The sequence below is a fragment of the Rhipicephalus microplus genome, chromosome 3 (genome assembly GCF_043290135.1).
Source record: "Rhipicephalus microplus isolate Deutch F79 chromosome 3, USDA_Rmic, whole genome shotgun sequence".
Classification (NCBI taxonomy): domain Eukaryota; kingdom Metazoa; phylum Arthropoda; class Arachnida; order Ixodida; family Ixodidae; genus Rhipicephalus; species Rhipicephalus microplus.
The window spans coordinates 103,236,975-103,257,215 of NC_134702.1; the positions used below are offsets into that span (position 1 = coordinate 103,236,975).

General features: G+C 42.6%; 1 protein-coding gene across 2 annotated transcripts in view; it reads right to left on the minus strand.

Annotated features, from left to right (window-relative positions):
* The window catches only part of LOC119159979 (uncharacterized), a 57,941-nt gene extending 39,751 nt beyond the window's left edge, over positions 1-18,190 (minus strand). The window contains exons 1-4 of one of the 2 annotated variants that reach the window (XM_075890073.1): positions 18,042-18,190; positions 14,581-14,665; positions 9,535-9,753; positions 2,473-2,838 (exon numbers count right to left, since the gene is read on the minus strand). In XM_075890073.1, coding sequence (XP_075746188.1) covers positions 2,681-2,838; positions 9,535-9,753; positions 14,581-14,665; positions 18,042-18,056 — 477 coding nt within the window. In that variant the 5' untranslated portion in view covers positions 18,057-18,190 and the 3' untranslated portion in view covers positions 2,473-2,680. Of the gene's footprint in view, positions 1-2,472; positions 2,839-9,534; positions 9,754-14,580; positions 14,666-18,041 lie in introns of those variants that run through there. The other variant, XM_075890074.1, reaches the window with a different exon arrangement.
* Between the last annotated feature and the right edge of the window lie 2,051 nt (positions 18,191-20,241).

A 20,241-nucleotide genomic window follows, 5' to 3' on the forward strand; every position in this document is an offset into this window, starting at 1 on the left:
TGACAGACAAAACAGACAGACAGACAGACAGACAGACAGACTCACGGACGGGCGGAAGGACAGACAGACAGACAGACAGACAGACAGACAGACAGACAGACAGACAGACAGACAGACAGACAGACAGATAGATAGACAGATAGATAGATAGATAGATAGATAAATAGATAGATAGATAGATAGATAGATAGATAGATAGATAGATAGATAGATAGATAGATAGATAGATAGATAGATAGATAGATAGATAGATAGATAGATAGATAGATAGATAGATAGATAGATAGATAGATAGATAGATAGATAGATAGATAGATAGATAGATAGATAGATAGATAGATAGATAGATAGATAGATAGATAGATAGACAGATAGACAGATAGATAGATAGATAGATAGATAGATAGATAGATAGATAGATAGATAGATAGATAGATAGATAGATAGATAGATAGATAGATAGATAGATAGATAGATAGATAGATAGATAGATAGATAGATAGATAGATAGATAGATAGATAGATAGATAGATAGATAGATAGATAGATAGATAGATAGATAGATAGATAGATAGGCAGGCAGGCAGGCAGGCAGGTGGACGGACGGACGAACGGACGGACTGATGAACGCTTTGCCCGTCTAATTATCAGTTCATTTTTAGCATCCGTTTACCATCCGTACTAATCCGTTTATACGGAAGTAGTAAACGAGTCATACTGTTTGGCTTGTTTTGATTGTAGATTGTCGACTGCTCATTCACGTGCGTTTGCCTTCAACAGAGAGAGGAGAATTAATTTCGTACAGGGCAACAGGCCAAGAATGCATGCGTGGGCCTCTTGCAAATTTCCGATGGCTCTCCTGTCAGCCCAGGCCTCAGAACCCAAGCTTCCAAGTAATGACCTCAATTGGCCTACGTAGGAGTCTATTATAGGTGCGAGCTTTGGTGTGCCATCCCGGGTTCATACCATACAATAGACTTCCTTCCTCGCAGCCTGGTGAAGGCGCAGTGAATACTGAAGTGTGAATATGTGCTGGTAGTTGGCTCTTTACTATACGACTTCCGGTCAAGTTGGGATTTTGTGGAGGCAGTACTGTTCTTTTAAGGCGATAATGTTGCCGCGTATACCTGGACGGGTACAGGTATTGTCTCGAAAAGGAGTTTATTATTTCGTCGCTTTCGCTGATTCTGTTATACCTGTGTTTGTGTGCCGAGCTTGCCTGCTCTTCACCACGTAGAACTCACAACAAGCTCTACTGCTCATGCAAGATAGCAAATGACGTGTTAGAAGAGCTAGCAGAGGATGAAGGTGTCTTCGTTCGCAGCCACACAAGATATATTCTAGTGATGTGTAGCAAAAAAATAAAATAAAATGCCAGGCCCACGCGTAAAAGCGTACAAAATCAAAACGTAAGCTGCCGGAGCAGCCATCATGGAGCTCACTTTAGACACTCTGGGCGGCTACTGCAATTACAGCTGCCACCTATCATCAACATAGTCACATGACAAGCCATATCAGTTGTGCAGCAAAGTAATTAGGATCAATGAATTCCTTATTTCCTTATTTCCTTATTTTATTGGTCCTGATTACGCTTCTGCAAGATGCTATGGCATGTCATGAGATTAGGTAGACAGTTTATATGTATGTGCATGCACCTTTTAAAAACCTTTCACCTGAGGCTGCACTTCTGTTGTGTCTTTTCTAGTTGTTGTCCTATTTATTGTGGTTGTTTTTACGTTACAACTTGCCCAATGTCTTCACCAAAGCTGACGTTATGAGCTAATAACTTTACCTATGATAAAACCCTTACGTCATACTTTTTCTACCACAAACCTGTATGCCACTTAATTGAAACAAAAAAATGCTTGGCCTCTTTCTACTCAGCACACTGTGACAGTAATGACTAATGCCACTCATCCTTATCTTCAACCTCCTCAGGGCAGAGTCATGTCCCTACAAGCATTCAAATGTGCATATTTTGGAACGTCTGCTGCACGCCTTTTTAAGTCCTTAGCAATCTCGTAAATGTCCTTAGGGAGCATATTTCTAAATTTTCTGTTCCAGACTTTATCTGTTAATGAAAACAAAAACAGCCCAAACGTGGCGTAACACAAGCGAAATAACACACAGAATCAGCGCTCTTCTCTTGTTTCTTTAGCTTGTGTTGCATCTCAGTCGCACTCTTTTTTTTCGGCTACGAATGTTTGACCCACCAGTCCAAAAACCAATCTTGCAGAATACCCTTTCTAGAGAGAACAACTCGGTTCTCTTGCTGACTAGCGCGGTTACACATCTCACTTTGAGTCGCAGCAAGCTTCGCCAGTGATGTCAGTCTAATTAACTGCGGAGTTACTGTTTTTCAAAGTAGAAGCACCTGATCACATCTTAATTACATGTTCTTCAATCTGCACGTAAGCCACGTTGAACATTCTAAACACTAAGATTGAGAAAGACAAACAAAAGAGCTCCGTATGTGCACAAGATCTTCTCAGAAAACTAGAATAGTTTATTTAAAGGACTGTGCTCTGAAGGCGCACAAGATACGGAACTTTAGGATGAACAAATGTATTGAAACATGGTGTCCTTTATATGCTGGAAGCTATGTTAGCAAGGATATTTTTTTTTTAGCAGCCTTTTCGCCAAAGTAAAATATGAAGGAGAGTCAAGCAGCTGCGTTGCTTCACTCGGCAGGATCTTCTTCCGGCGGTGCCGGTGGCCCCTGGTCTGCAGCCTCAGTGAGACTGTCCTTAAGCTTGTCGGCATCGAGCGCGATCGTACCGGTGAGCGGATTTACACTTCCCACCACTTTTTTTTCTCCAACGCTGTGAGTCAGGACCACTGGAAGTTTGGACAGTACGAAGCTAAATGAAAAGATTATAGTACTGTGGCATAGATGCAGACATTTTGTCACTGCAGTTGTTGCCGTGTTTTTTCATACACTTAATTAGGCACTAGGAAGGACCACAGTTAGACGCTGAGAACGCAGAAAGCGTGCCAATTTCGCTTAAAATTCTAAGCAAGTGACGTTTTTGGGGAGGCTACAACAATCTGATCTAAGAACATCAATCTAATTCAATAAGAATCTAACCCTTGTCACTAAGCTACACCATGATGGGAGTACGACTTTGAGCTGTAAACAGCAAGCGCAAAGCACCAACGTCCTAGGTGGACGTAATAGAATTTCCCTTTGTATGAGTTTGTTATAAGTAGTTATGTTGCCGTAAGTGGCATATTGCAACTTGTGTGGCACATTGCTTGACGTTAGTCTCATTACACCTCGGTGGTATATGTTTTGATTCTGGTTATTACACATCTATAGTACATTATATACACGCTGTTAACGGTGCCACGTAAAGCACCGGGCCAGTCACATTGTTAAAAACAAGATGCCCAAGACAAATCCGCCCCAATAAATTGGTCTAAAGCTACGATTGAACCCCCCGAGTCTAGTTCTGACTTCTCACGGGTGTGATGGAACGTGAGTGCGACTTCATGCAACTTCGACATGCCTGAGTTTGGTAATAGCTGAGGTAAACTGAAGAACATCGCTACCCTGTGTAAGGCCTGAAATGACGTTATGCTCAATCAGTGGTGATATTTATTTACATGTAAAACGGCACTATTGAATGCCGGATTTAGATCCGCATGGTCACTTAACAGCAAAGTTCGCTTGTATAACTTTGCTTCATGTGTTCATTTGTCTTTTTTTTTTTCCTGTGAAGTAGAGTGGCAGAAAGAAAGGCATTCTATATACCAAATATGATATCAACTTTGCTGCGATTAAATTTTCAACGGCTGGAAGCACTTCTCTCCTCACTCTTCTTGGCCCTTGTTCTATTTACGGCTCCACGTATGAAACCCAGAAGATTTTTCCTCTCCACCGTTTTGTGTTGGCTGACAGTATTAGGGTGGCTACCAAGCAACCATGCTTCCTTGCTAATTTGCAGGTTTTTGTTTCTTTTTTTGTTTTTGGTTAGCAGCGCAATGCACCTTAAGACCTCGCAATGTCCCTCCATCCATAAAACACCGTTCGGTGCTAATGGCGGATGCAGCACTGGTGCATGTGGACAAACCGAAACATGTGTGAAAAATAAAGGTTAACAGAAGGCTGGTAATCACACAAGCAAAATAAAAGGCCACAACGCCTGAAAACACCGACATTTAACCACCCATCGATCAAAGTATTCTACAAAAAAAGCATTGATTGTACACCTCAATCGTTCCACGTTGTGTGTGTCTCTGTTTTGTTGTCCTCTGGCACGTATGTCTAACAAGCGAAAATCATAATGCTATGTGGAATCGTCATTGATGCAAGCTGTTTATAATGAATTTTTCTAAACATACGCCAGAAGCGTTGTCTACCGGAGGCGGACGCTCATTCGCACGTGCGGGTCGGCAATGTCACGTGCAATTTATGGTAACACCGATCGATTAACACTGATTCGCCCACTCGTCATAATTCACATCGGGAGATGCTTTTGCTTTTTTTTATTGTTAACTGATGGTGAACAACTAGCAGTTTAATTTTTGTTAATGTCCTTGTAACGATAAAAATGTCTAATGGCTTGTCGTTTGTATACTTATTGATTGCACATATCCTAGCCTTAATCTGTTGCTGCGGAGAAAAGAAGAGTGTCACGTGCTCATGCATCATGTTTGCCTCCCAGTAAAAGTTGTTAGAGCATTATACCGGTGTCACACCGGCACCCTTAATCGCGATCAGGGCGATCCGGATGAGTTCTCTTGATAGCAGTCGACTTTATGATTGCTACTACACAGCGCAAGCTAATCCGGTTCGAGCTTGATTCAGATGAAATGCCCCAGGTGACAGTTGCGTGCTGTAAAACATGCCACTGACAAAATTCGACGTACGGTATATATCTATAGCGCCCTTTCTTTATCAGCAATGTTATTCGTGCAAAAACCGCTCGAACGTCAAAAACTTTTCAGGCCACTGCGATAGTAATTTTGTAAATCCATCACTCAATAAAATTTTTTTAGCACTTACCTGTATTGCTGTGTGAGATTTTTCTGATGGCCCCCGATCGGAGCCGTGTAGTCGAAGTGAAGCGCCCATCTCGTTGAACACGGCAGTGTTTGACTTCTGGCGCCTCAAGTCGGTACTGCTAGCGGTCAATTACTGTAAACATCTCTTCATTCGACCACGAAGTGAACGTACGTTGTGACGTAGTCGAAAGGCTTGCGACACTCATAATCAGTTTGCTTCTAGGTGCTCCAACAGCTCCGACGGAGCGAGAGTTGAACTAAGCGCTGAAGGTAACGGTCCACTGCTTGTCGTCTGCATTCTTGCCGTCTGCTTCTCCCGTAACTACATGCGGTCGACGCGAATACTAAAATATGCAATACTTTAGATATTGTTTCAATATAAACAGTTTAGAATTTGTTTTTTTTAATGTATAGTTGTTTTAAAGCGTTTTTAACAAACTATGCTTGATTTTCTTGTTTATTGTGCTTTCAACAAGCTCAGCTAGGGGGCGCAGACGGCAGCAAAATTGTGATCACTCAGGCAGATTGCGATGAGCTGATCGCGATAGTCTTGATCCCGATCACACCTGGTCGTGACTAAAAGTGACCGTGTAGCAGCACCTAATCTGGATCTTGGTTAATCCGGATCGACACTGATCGCGATTAAATGTGCCCGTGTGACACCGGTATTGGAGTTTCCAGCCTTCTGATGGAGGACCAAAGACTTCCGATAGAGAAGTTGGCTTCTAATGATGGACCGCCACCTACCTATTGCCTCAGCTGGCAGTTTTCTTTTTAGCAGCACTTGCCGTAGAATAAATAGTATCCAAGAAAACCAACCTTACAAACCCTCCCAACACTTATGAGAATAACAGTTAGGTAACATAGCAAGGAACTGCGTTGCTCAAAGTATTCTTGCTTACAAGCTTTTCTAGGGAAGTGATTAAGTGTGTTAGTCGCATTCAGCGGCGGATACAGGATTTTTTTCCAAGGCACCGTCATTATGCGCATAAAGCTGACTGTGTTGCGTCAATGGCCATTTTCATCTTGCATATTCAAAAACGTTGGGAGTGTAGGAACATCCGCACTCCTCCTGTCGAACCGCAAGTGATCCCATTGAAGCACGCGTGCGTAAAAGAGCGATCTCTAATAGCAGCGTGTACACGTTCACATTCAAAGACATACTCGCATGCCTTCTAAGAGAACGAAATGTTAAAATACCACAGCAAGTTTTGTCGAACAAGTGTTGTAGAGTTATGGGTAAACATACTGAATTTCGAGTTAACTCATTGATACTACCATAGCACCCCATTTCAGGCATATATTTATTCACTGCCATCTAGGAGAAGGAAAGTTCCCACTTTCTACGGTAGGTCAATCCTGTGAGCTTTCTTTAATTTTAGGAGTGCTTCGAATAAGGGCAGACACCAATGTCCCAGAACAGTGTTGAAAATGTCCAAGTAAGGTTAATTGCCTCCACAGAACAAATGTCATTGCACATAGCGATCAGCCAGGTGGAGCGCACAACAAATGATAAGACGTGCAAGCAATAATAAGACAAGGATCCTTACAAATATTGCCCTTATCTATCTTGTTGGCTGTGATTCATATGACGTGATTTAGGCCGAGCTATCCTGTCTCGGAAATACAAAAATGGGTGTTTCTCAGTCTACAATGCATAAGACAGTTTACAGGTTGTCATGGAATTTTTACCATAGGGATACGAAGCGTCATCGTGGGGGACAGAGACTCTTAGAGGATGGCGGAAACTGATGTAATTAAGAATTTTCATGATTAAAGCAGTATCAGCTCGTACACGCAAGGCTCATTTGTAGACACCACAAGAGTTCTTTGTCCTCCTTTCAACGTAAAATACAGGCGATTCATTATTGTAATGTTGAATGTGTTGGTGGAGATGATAATGAGTGTGCCCTCGCGAATTCTATAATTTCTTCATCTTGTGAGTGATTTGATTGATACGTGGGGTTTAATAGCTCAAAACCACCATATGAATATGAGAGACGCCAAAGTGAAGTGCTCCGGAAATTTTGACTACCTGAGCTTCTTTAACGTGCACTCAAATCGGACCACACGGGCCTACAGCATTTTCACCTCAGTTGAAAATGCAGCCGCCGCAGCAGGGATTCGATCGCGCGAGCTGCGGATCATCAGCCGGGTACCTTAGCCACTACACCACCAAGGCGTGGTTTCTTCATCTTTTAACTGTGGCGCTATTTTTATAAAAAATGAATCTCTAATCTTCCATGAGAATGCAAACCTACGTAATATATACAGGGTGTTTCTTTCGACGAATGCCGAATTAAAAAAAATTCGATGGCCATAAGGTTCCCATCGCTTCTTCATACGAACTCCACGTCGAGGCGGAAATACTTTGCCCTTGGTTAACATGACACAGTGATAGCTAATTAAATAAACTTGCTAATTTGTATTCGTGACCTTAAAGAGAAGTCATTAATTTACAATGTTGTGATGCCTGTCAATTAATTGCACACCCTGTTTTTTTTGGAAATCACAAAAGTTGCACAAAGTTCGAGAAGTTCATCAACTAACTTGATGTATGAAATAGAAACTGATCGCGCCAGGCACGCACCAAGAGTGGCTGATTACACGCACGACACGTCACAAGGAATTGGTGAAATTTCCATGAAGGCACACCAAAGTTGAATTGGGTAAGATGAAATCGCCAAGGGTTCTGAAATACGATAGCGTACAGTAGAATGTTTGCGTGCGATGGGTGGCGCATATCTGTTTCTGTCTTCAACTATAAAAAAAGTGTTAAATACTGTTTTAGCTTTCTGCCAGAAGAAGTGCTGCTGTGAACATCCCGGTGTTTTATGCTTTCTAAACAAAGCGAAGGCTGCAATTCAAATTTTCCCTTGCACGGTATTACAGAAAGAGAGAAGCTCATAACGCTACTCGCAAAAGTAAGGTGATGTGCCGATGCAAGTGACGTTACTTTCGTCCATTTCACACACACACACACACACACATATATATATATACATATATATATATATATATATATATATATATATATATATATAAATATATATATATATATATATATATATATATATATATATATATATATATATATATATATATATATATATATATATATATATATATATATATATATATATATATATATATATGGGCGCTGTCATTCGAATGTCACTCCCACGTGGCGGGTAGTTTTGGTCTGACTTTTGATTTCACACGTATGGCAGAAACCTCCACATGCGACTCCTGCACAGCTGAAGAGACCATCGAACAGGTGATGTTGAGCTGCGTTCGCAACGACACCAACCGATGCCAGCTCTGGATGATTTTTAACCAACTGTACTCTGTACTATTTTTTTCGCATATGATTCTGGGACCTTGGGCGTGTGCTTCAATAGCACAGAAAAAGACTAAAGTGCTACTGCATGCAGTACTTGAACGCAACAAATCTGAGTGGCCTCTTGAAGACTGCGTGTCCTCCCTTAAGAGTGCTCAAGATGCTGCGTATCTTTGCTCCCTTTCTTCCACCTCTTTCTCCCCTTCGTTGCAGAGTAGCAAACCAGACGTGCAGCTGGTCGACCTCCCTGTCTGCCCTTGCATCTTTCTTTCTGTGTGTCTCTTCGATTTCATCCGTCAAGTAGGATGATGGATTGGTTAAAGAAACAGCCTCTATACAAGGCGGGAATGCGTGCGTTAGATAGTTTTGATCGCTGGCATTTATTTCGGCAACGAAATAAAAGCGTCTCGTTATAAAAACTCTTACCTAATCAGTCTCAACAGTGTCATGCTAAGTGCGGTAAAGTATTTCCGGCTCAACATAGAGTTCGTGTGTGAACACGACAGGACACTTAGGGACGTAAGATCTTCAATCAGAATTATGTAGTTGTAAAAAAATTAAAGCATATACACGAAGTGAACGTTGATGAGTGGGGCGAAGCGTCCGCCTGCCCCGAAGGGTGGAAGCATGGACAGACGGACGCACAGAGTGACGGACATAAGCATGGACGCATAGACGGATGGATAGACGCGTGGATGTACGGAAGCACCAATGAAGAGATAGACAAATGGACGCACGGATAGGCTCACGGATGGACGGACGGAAGTATGGACAGGTGGATGATCGGACAGAAGCGCAGATGCACGGATGGACGGACAGAAGCTTGGACAGACAGACGGACGGATGCACAGACGGACTCTCGGATGGATTGCCGGAAGAACAAGGGGACGGATGAACGGAGGCACGAACGAATTAACGGACGGATGAACGGACCTACGCTCGGCGAATGGACACAGAGACGCACGGGCGGACGCTTCGCCCCGCTCATCACCATTCACTCCGTGTACATGCTGGGAAAACCATTAACGTCATCTAGTTATATTATTTCCAAGGACGTATGAACACAACGCTATCTATTGAGCAGTTCATAAACTAGAGTTGGCTACATCCTACTACTATGACTTCACAGGAGAGAATGACCCACAGCCTAAGGAGCTTCGCCCCTATAACATTCTGAATATCCATACCTGAAGGAGGTTTCTGGGCGATACCACTGCCCGTTGCAGACATACCCATGTTGCCCATGCCAACGGATCCTATTCTCATGGAGCCCATTCCAGGCAAACCCATGCTCATGGGTCCCCCGCCCATGTTCATTCCAGTTGCTCCTAGGCCTGTGGAAGGTATCCCCAAACGAGAAGGCTGGACTACGGTACTTGCGCCTATGGGGACAATCAGTACACCACCTGCATTAAATGGGACATATGAGTCATTCCACGCCAGAAGTCTAAATGTTAGGGATTCAACAAGACCAATAAATGTTTTGAACATGTGAAGAACATTCAAAGAGCATTACAAAATTGGTGGCATATTCACGGAGGGAGTGATGGAGAGTGGGGCGAAGCATTCGTCCGTCCATTCATTCTTGCTTCAGTCCGTCCATGCGTCCGTCTGTGTGACCATCCATGCGCCCATCCACCCATACGTGCGTGCATCTGTTCGTGCGTCCGTCCCTGCGTTCGTCCATGCATCCGCCCCTGCATCCATCCATGCGTCCATCCATGCGTCTGTGTGTTCGTTCGTCCATCTATTGAACACTCCAAGTACCACCATCCCGCATTTTTTCATCATATATTCCCCATATAGAAGCACCGCCATCCACTGGACATTCCAAGGACTAAACGAGAGGTGGCACACGCACACTTTCTTACGGCTTGCGCTTCGGCTCTACTTCCCACCTTTAACCACTTCGAGTTCATGGTATATAGTAGTTCACTGTATTCATGGCACTGCAGCCGAACGCTCACTAAACCTTTCTAAAACCAAGGAGGTTACGCCCAGCGAGTATAACGTAGCAACCTTTTCCTGTCAGATAATGCTCAATGTACACGCCAATGGCTGCTAATGGGAAATGAGAGACAAGAGAATTCGGCTTTTACTTTCTTACGGCTTGCGCTTTGTATCTAGTTCCCACCTTTAACCACCTCGAGTTCATTCATGGTATATACTAGTTCATTGTATTCATGGCACTGCGGCTCAACGCTCGCCAAACCTTTCTATAACTAAGGAGGTTAACCCAGCGAGTATAACGTAGCAACCCTTTCTTGTCAGATAGTGCTCAATGTACATGCCAATGGCTGCTAATGGGGATCGCAGCGTGCGCGCCAACTGAAAGCCGCATGCTCTGTCTCTCATTACCCATCAGCAGCCATTGGCGTGTACATTGAGCACTATTTTTTTATTTTTTCAGTATCTTTATTTCAGTTTTATAGTTCAGTATTTGGCTTAAATACTGAACTGTTTTCAGAAAGGTTTTCCCCAAAACAAAAATCGTAGTGAAACACAAAAATACCGTTTTGAAACATACCGGTTAATAGTGACTAAGTACATTTTCTTGTTAAGCACCTTTAGGCTATTTTTGATTCCTCCAAAAAGTGAACGACTGCACGCGCTGCAGTGGCTTGTAGCTTTCCTTTTGGCCATGGACCCACGATTTTCGCAATTGATGGAGGTCGCTTATTCAAAGAATTGAGGTCTTGTAAAAGGTTCTTTCGAGGTACATCATGATTTTACAATACAGAAGAATGTGCTCAACGTCTTCTTGAGCTCCTCCACATGAGCAGGTAGGACTGCCAGCTTTCCTTATTCTCTACAGGAAGGCCTTCGTGTAGGCTGTACCAAGTCGAAGCCTATAGATTACTGTTTTTACCGATGGCTAACCTTTAACGAAATATAAAATTTTACACCAAGATCAATGTTATACAACTGAGAGTTTTGCGCACCATTTTCGATCCAGGTTTTCATAGACAGTTGGCAGCTCAGCTTATTTATTATACATCGTGCATCACTCATCGATAGAGATAGCAGTGAAATATTGTTTTCTTAACGTGATGCATGTGCAGTGTGATCAGCTATGTCGTTTCCTGTGATTCCACAGTGGCTTGGCACCCACTGAGACATTATGGTGTGGTTCGAATCTTTTGCTACAGCGTACGTCTTCTGTATTTCATATGCGAGCTCACTAGTTTTGTTGCCCAAGCTGATTCTTTTTAAAGATAATAATGAGGAATGTGAGTCACTGATAATTACCTATCGAAGTGGACCTGGCTGTAAACGTATGAAGCGTAAAGCCCTGAGTATTGCATAGAGTTCTGATGTTCTGAATTGGCTGAGTTTAAAAGCTTTTCTCGCTTGGTATGCAGGTACAAAGAATGCCGAGGTAGAACTTTGATTCAGACATGATCCGTCGGTGTACACGTGAATACAGTCTTCATAATTGGTATAAAGGTGTGTTAAAGTTAATTGTTTTCTTACAATTATAGGCATATCATTCTTACAATTCAATCCCGGAATCGAAGTTGTAATATCTGGGATGGGGGCCAGTATTCGCGCGTGGCAGTGAACTCTTGAATTCTACTATAGTTTTATATATTCTTGCAGCTCATCTCTTCTGAATAGCTTGGCATAGGGGATGATTAGCGTGTTGAGTTGCCAACCGAAGATAATGCCGGCAAGTTTCCGTAAATCTCATAGTATGGAAAGTCGTTTTACGAGACTCCGAAATTACCAAAGCACTGACAGACACTCGCGGTACACCAATGCATATACGAAGGCTTCTGGCCAATAACCTCTGGATCCTCTCCTCTAAGTTACGTGATATCCCATGTAATACCGGGGCAGAGTAAGTTATTCTTTGTCGAATCATTGCTGAATGAACACGCAATAAAGAACAACATGAACTACCCCATCTCACTCCGGTCAATCGACGTAATATATTGATTAGGGAGCTGACTTTGTCCTCTAATGATTTTATCTGTGGAGCCCAAGACAGTCCTCTGTTTAAAATAACCCCTAAATATTTGTGCTGTCACACAAGTTGTAAGCACTGAGAGTCTATCTGAAGTTTAAATTTCTTAAGGCATTGCCTTGTGAATGGAAGTACAGATGTTTTCTCATGAGAAAGAATCATGCCTCTGCTCTTAAGAAAGTCATTGATTATTATCAGCCCAGCGTGAAATTCTTGCTGAACTGCTTGAATGCTCGTGTCTGATGCCTAAATGCACAGATCGTCTGCATACAGGGAATATTTCAAAGTAGTAGGTAAGATGTGGGATAAGTCAGCCATAACGCAATTAAACAAAAATGGGCTTAGTACGCTACCCTGTGGAACTCCTTGACTAAATTCATGCTCTTTAATTTTGCCGTCAGCTGTGTCAATGAACATTTTCCTGTCTCTTCAGAATTCTGCAACCCATCTTAGTGCTCTACCAACTATTCCTAACTGAATTAAACCGTGTAGTACATGAACGTGGCTGGTTGTGTCAAATGCTCGCTTTATATCTTGAAATACTGCAACCACGATTCTTCCAGAGCTCCTCTAATGATCTACATAAGTTACAATGTCTAGAATGGCATCCGTGGTGCAGCGGCGTTTACGAAAGCCTGTCATATTTTCTGGAAGCACGTTCGTACTCTCCACCCACCACTGAAGTCTAGTGTCGATCATCTCCTCCATGAGTTTACAAAGACAGCCAGTCACGCTGACACGATGGAAAGAATCTATGGATAAAGGTGTTTTCTGGGTTTGAGAGTTGAAACCACTCTTGCAACTTTCCAGGAGGATGGAAGGCACTCTGTTGTCTATGCATCATTAAATATTTTCAAAGTATTTGGGCCACAAGACCCAGGTTTTTTGATGCTGCATATGTTATCCCATCAGGACCAGCTGCTGTCCTCTGTCTGTGCGCTGCAAGTGCATTATTTAATTCTTCCAAAGAAAACGGATGGTATAGGTCATCATGACGTATATTAAGAGAAAAAGCTTAATGCTTTAATATCCGCAACAATCCTAATGTATTCAGGTGTGTGCGCGGCTCTACTTAGTCGTGTAATATGCTGACTAAATTCGTCCGCAACGGTCATTTCTGGTGCATTCTTCACTAAAGCTAAGGCTCTAAATGGTTACTGATGTGTTACTGTCCCACTTAAAGAGCGCAGAACATTCGATAATTTTGACTTGGGTGTAAGTGGCGTTAGTGAAGTGCAGAATTCCCACCAGCGCTTTGTGCCTAGTTTATCCAGTTGTCGGCTCATGCAGTGATGCGTTTTTTGGCAGTCGTGGCAGTCTTCAAGTAGACCCGTGCGTCTGCATTTTCTCTCAGCTCTGCGACGAATGGCCCTTAGCCTTTTGTATTCAGCGTCTACTCCAATGTAACCTTCACAAATCTTAGCGAACTTGGAACATTGGTTTAATTTGTTTTCTGTAAGTGATACTAAGCTGTCAGTGTCAGTAACAGTATCAGCTTGGTGTGACGTATGATAACGAAATGCTCGCCAGTTAGTTATATTTGCTGTGGGTCTATATCTAGAAAAGCGTAGTTTTGGATGATTAACTGGGATAGGTAAATGATCACTACCCCTTGTTTCAATGTCTGTTCGCCGTGAAGCCTTAGATTCAATATCATGTCAGTAGAGCGGGAGTTCTATAGGCAACTCGAGTAATTGAAACTCCGTAGGAACGTCACTGAAACGTCAATTAACACGCACAATGAACTATCCTGAATTACTTTTTGTAGGTCCTTTCCACGACGATCGCAGTAGGCAAAACTCCAGCCGGGAAAAACTCGGGAAAAAACTCCAGCCGGCTAAGTAGAACTAATCACGTTGTACAGCATAAGGACGTTATTATAATTAAGTGCCTGAAGTGCAAATAGCGAAAAATCAGGCATTGCTTAGTAATCTTTTTTTTTTTAGACGCTCCCCATAGTGTTACGCCCAGCACTTCCACTTGGGGGTCGGCTTTGCCGCACAAGTTATGTCCCAGATTGCTGGGCATGACCAACCCTACATTGCTGTGGAGCCAGATTACAAGATCACACTATAGGTACATGGCGTGGGCCGCTGGATTAAGACAAAGGCGGCGAGCTATGCCGACTGAAGTTCATTAACCCACCCCCCTCTCCCCCCCCCCCAAAAAAAAATGCGCCTCCTTTTTCTCGCCATCATTGCTTAATGTAACAAACAGAGGCACTTAGGCACAATTTTTTGGGAATAAATTTTTTTTTTCTTCTCACCAGCTGCAGAACGAGCTTGATGAATGGTAAGCAGTAAGATGAATACTCCACATGGCATGAGTGTCATATTATTCACGTAAGCAGGCTGAAACGAGAATGACAAATGCCCTGTCAGAAAAGTGCCACCTTTATTGCATTTTCATTAGAATGAAACAAAAAGTAAATATCACTTGGGATCAATCATTTCCTGGAATTGGGGTCATCGGTACTGGGCACCACCAATCTGTGGCAGCAACGGCGTCCTGCCATAACTGAGTGGGAAGTGAGCGAAGAAGAATGGTAGCTGACGGAAAAAGCAAGTGATTAAAATCAATAATAATCCTTGGGGTTTAATCTGTCAAAATCACCATATGATTACGATTGATTTGACGATCAATTGATATGTGGAGTTTAACATCCCAAAACCACCATACGATCTCTAGAGAGAGACGCCGTAGTGGAGAGCTCCGGAAGTTTAGACCACCTAGGGTTCTTTAAGGTATACCCAAATATGAGCACATGTACCTAAGGCATTTTCGCTTCCATCGCGAATTCAGCCGCTGCAGCCGGGATTTGATCCCGTGACCTGCGGGTCAGCAAATGAGCACCTTAGCCACCAGACCACCACGGCGGGTGAGTATACCAAAAGGACTCTCGGTTATACGCAGCGGAGACTCTCTTGAGCAATCTTGTATCACAATACGTATCACACTATACGAAGTATCACACACTCAGTATCACACTACGCAGCATGCGGCTTCCCAGAGCAATCTATACTTGGCGACAACTTTTTTTTTTTTTGGCTCTGAAGGGAAAGCTATGGAGGTGGAGCTTCTGCACATGTAGCACTATACGTGAAGTAGGACGTATTGGTGCACTTCTCTTAACTGTATAGAAAGTGATGGGGGCGCACCATCAGCGTTTCATGTAGACGAAGACACCGCTTAGCGTTTCAGGTGCACGTAAAAAGTCGGTACTAAAAAACGCGAAGTCACAACAAATAAATTAAAATAAATACGACTATCTTAATGCTGGGAGCTGCGTCCTGTCTCAAGTAGCTCCGCGGAGAAAAAAAAAGGGGGAACTTCTACATTTCACGGTGAAAATACGGGCGCTGTTGTAGAACTACACGTTCACTGGCGGTAGGTTATCCGCCATTTGACTCTGTATATATCCTTCGCTCCAATGCCAAGAAGGAGTTGTCTCCGAGTATAACACCGCCAAATGGAAATACATGGGACCCATGCAAGGCAGCAAACTAGAAATTTTCTTTTTCTTTCTGTGTCTCTATCAGTATGCTCCAGTGAGTATCTGCTTAATATAACCGAGAGCCGTTTTTGGTTGTAGCATTTTTTCGTCAGATACTATTTCTTCTTGCTCATTTCCCATTCAGTTACGGCAGACAAATGCTGTCGCGCCGACGAAAGATGGCACGACCGGCACATGTCCCCGAATCCTGGTCATGCGCACAATTTAGGCATCTTCTCGTTTGTAATATACCTAAAAAATCAACGGCTCTTTAAGTACTCGAGCTTCAAGAGGGGACGAGACGCTGCCAAATTTGTTTCATTCAATCACGCGCCTTCTGAAGCATGGTTCTGATGTGCATGCAAGACATAACGGCGCGAAGATTTTCGTAAACTACGGTTTTGTACGCTAAAGCGACGCCATCTGCAAACAGCGTTAATTACTTGGGACACAGCAGGGCAATCAAGACAAGTTAACGTAGATTGAGATACGGCAGAGTTTCCTATGGCACATTGCACGCACATTGAAGCAGGCATATGACTGAGACACAATGAAAGCATAGAAAAGATATTGCTGGACGAATTGATGTATACTTCTACAAACCCCGGCAAGAAACGAGAGCCCAAATTGCTAAGTAAAAAGATAATATCGACAGCAGTGTGACCCACGTGTGAATACAACAACAAACATTGAATGCGTGCTCGGAGCTTGCCAGAATCAAACAAGTAGGGTCTGTTAACCCGGCCTAAAGGACTTTCAGATGCAGGTAATGCAAAGTGGCCACCGCTAAAAGACCTTGTGTTTTGTTACTTGTATACCTTTGTATATTTGTCACTTCTCGTTTAACTGTGTTTCTTTGTTTACTGCAGCATTTCTCTTCGTATTTTGTCGTCATTTTAATGTCATTTGTTGAATACTTGTGCTTTGTTGAATCTGCGCATATTATCTATGCACCAATTATTCTTGAAAAAAGTAAGCCGTCTTGCAACACTAGTGCTTACAGCAAACAGCTGCCTGATAAACCATCTTACGAGACGTGCAATGCGTCGCGCGCATACTTTTGATAATTTTATTACTCATTATGTTATTGTTAAAAATAGGCATCGCGTAGGGAAGTCGTCGTTTAAAATAGCACGTGGTAATCATACCCATTTTTTCCAGCAAGGACTCATCCCTCATTTTACTCGCGCATGCACTTTTTGAGCGTAGCTCGTATGAGTTACGAATTTCCGGAGAAGCGGCTTGGCTCATGAAAAAATTAGGCGCCCATTGTATGGCATAGTACGGAAAATTTTCATTTATGTTCATCGGGGCGTAAACTAGCACGTAGTGGGCCGCTCCCAAGTCGGGACAGATAGGCCTAACCTGTCCACCACGTCATGGTCCCATTGGACTGCCCATATCTGCATGCACGAAATTGTTGTTCAATGCGGGTTCGGCACTCGAAGTTGTTTCGATTTTATTGCTTGAATGATCATCGTTGCTGTCGAACTTTTGCGCTGATAACCACATGGACACTTTCCCCGACATTGCCTGATGATAATGTTTGGAGGGAGCACAGACCATCGCGATAGAAAAGAAAAGAAAGAATGAAAGAAAGAAAGAAAGGAAAGAAAGAAAGAGAGGAAGAAAGAAAAAGAAAGAAAGAAAGAAAAAAAGAGAGAAAGAAAGAAAGAAAGAAAGAAAGAAAGAAAGAAAGAAAGAAAGAAAGAAAGAAAGAAAGAAAGAAAGAAAGAAAGAAAGAAAGAAAGAAAGAAAGAAAGAAAGAAAGAAAGAAAGAAAGAAAGAACATATTACGCATTCTATGTCCACATTCTTGTTCATCACTATTGACTTTGCTGAACTTCTTTATCTCAGATTTCATTCGTGTTGCCCGTTAGACTTAAGTGAATCAAGTCTTCATGTTAGGAGGTGTTACACTTGTTGTAAATACCTTACTGCGTGCTAGGATAAAAAAAATTTAACTGAACTAAAAATGTGAACTTCAAGAGAACTGCAACCAGTTTTCTCAAGACAGTGCTTCGGTTTCTTGCAAAAAGTACCGTCATGCTTCTTCCGTTTGCGCGTACAGATACACAGTTCTCAATACACAGAATGCATCGCCGGCTGAAGAAATAAATTGATGAATTGAAAACTACATCAGATAATACTCAATGTATCAATTGTAAATGGAAGTGTGTGTTGAACAGGAAGATAGAACGTTCAATCTTGCCTATGCGACGAGTACTTCTTACCTTTAGCAACTTCATCTTCGAGATACGTCAGTCAGAATAAGGACCTCAAAGAGGTTGTACCACTGACATCCGTCCGTACTTCCAGTGAACCAGCGATACGTTAATATGAGCAACTCACTGCTTGTTCACTACATCATCACCAGCTGCGATTCAAATATCAAGAACCACCGGTCGCTATTGCGCAGCACTGAAAGAACACCTGCTGTCATGAGTCACCGTACATCACATTTCAGAGCCGGATGAATTGCGCGTTTTCAGCGAATAAAAATGTGGTTTTTTACGTGCTCGTACTTTACGGGGAGCCACAATTTAAGCCACACGGTGCGTGCTTAACGTGAAACTTAATTCAACGAAACGCTGAAATGATGCTTGCAAAGCATCTGGTTCCTGTCGGTGCGCATTCAGTGAGCCAATAGTTAAAAAGATCGCCCCATTTTAGCTTCCAATGCGAAGCATTTCTTTGCGTACTGTGGGAACTTTGAGCGTCTATTTACGTATCCATTTTGCCGCCAACGTCTGAATGATGCCATGATCGCCCCCTTACCTGGTGGTAAACAAAGATTTATATGAGAGGGTGAGACAGTTTGACGAGTACATAGTTAGTCATGAAATGGATAATGTCACAATGTCATCCCGTACGTCGTGAAACACTTTCCGCTAAACAGTGGAACACACCTGCAGGCCACTAGAATGCGAGAATGTGCCACCGCTGAGTGACACTTCATATCTACCCAGGAACGACGAGTACGTGCATGAGAAATTGCATAGGAACGAGCATGGGAACGTGCATGGGAACACGCTATGAACAGTGTTAATGATCCAGTGGTCTATGCTTGTGTTCTATACCAAGTGGCATGCCTTATGTGACTGCACGAGTTAGTTCATTATGACTGGCATTCGGCAATAATTCATTGCATTTTCTTCCCGCTTACAAAACCTGTCAAAACATGTCGAAAATATGGTACCACCATAAAGTTTTGTCAGCCCATGGAATATATTAGCTGTTCTAAGACTGAAAACAGCTACGGCTGTTTCGCATGAACGTCTCTGAATTTGACTGAGAAGGACTACAGCGAACAAACTCATTAATATCTCCATTTTAGGAGCGCTGGTTAGTTTGGCAAGTGTGAGAGACCCTGTAGCGCATTCATTCTTGAGCTTTCACTTGCGAGCGTTGCTTTCAAATGCTTACAAAGTATCATACCCTGTTTTACATCTGCAAACCATGAACCAACCACTATAACCATTCATTTACCATGGCAGACTCTTTCTAAAGGTAATAACATCTTAAAAAGTATCAGAATTTATTCATACCAATGTTTTCTTAGTAGCCGTGCTGATTAAGATTAAAGTGGCTAAATTATTTTGCGGATTCCAACAAAATTTCCTCCACTAGAAAATTTCCGGCAAATGCCCACACGTAAAGGGAATGTGTTTCACGTGAAGCAGGCAGCGAGTAGCTGCAAAAGTTACACTATGAGCTAAGTCTTATGAAGGGAGTCGATGTCGCACGTGTAATCTGAGTATTGCTCATATCATGGGCATGTTCGGCATGCCGACCCCACTGACGCCTAAACTGCAGCTCATCTTCTAACTTGAAACAGCACATACGCAGCACCACACGTGTCACTAACATAGAAATTAAGTCTTAAACAGTGTTTCTTTGCGTATTGCTAAGGAGACAAGAAACGACACGCTATACCTTAGTGAGTCATAGAAGTATGTAAGCATTTGTTTGCTACATAGAAATTTTTAACTTTAACTAACAGCACATCGTTTTTTTAATCTACACAAAGCTTCCAAACAAGTTTTCAGTCTCTATTTTTTATGTCCCGGGTTAATTAAGACAGCTATTAACGCGTGGCACTTAACCTCATACAACGAGCTATGGTGCTTCACTGTGTGCCATGTGTGACTGTGGCAAGCGATTTAATACCATAGACGACACAGATGTTACTCATGTCATCGCCTTACGCCCAGATTCATCGTGCCTTCACGCCCTTCAATGCCAGTTTCGGTATAAGCTAGAATAGGGAGATGACCACGAGAGCTCACAAACGTAAAACGGCTAAATATCAACCATCAAAGTGCATTTTATGAGTGATGCATGAATGCTTTGAACAGTATCACCGAGTTTGTTGTGCAACAGAGCCTTCTACATAATTTCACACAGGTAAACCTCACGTGGTATGGAAGGACT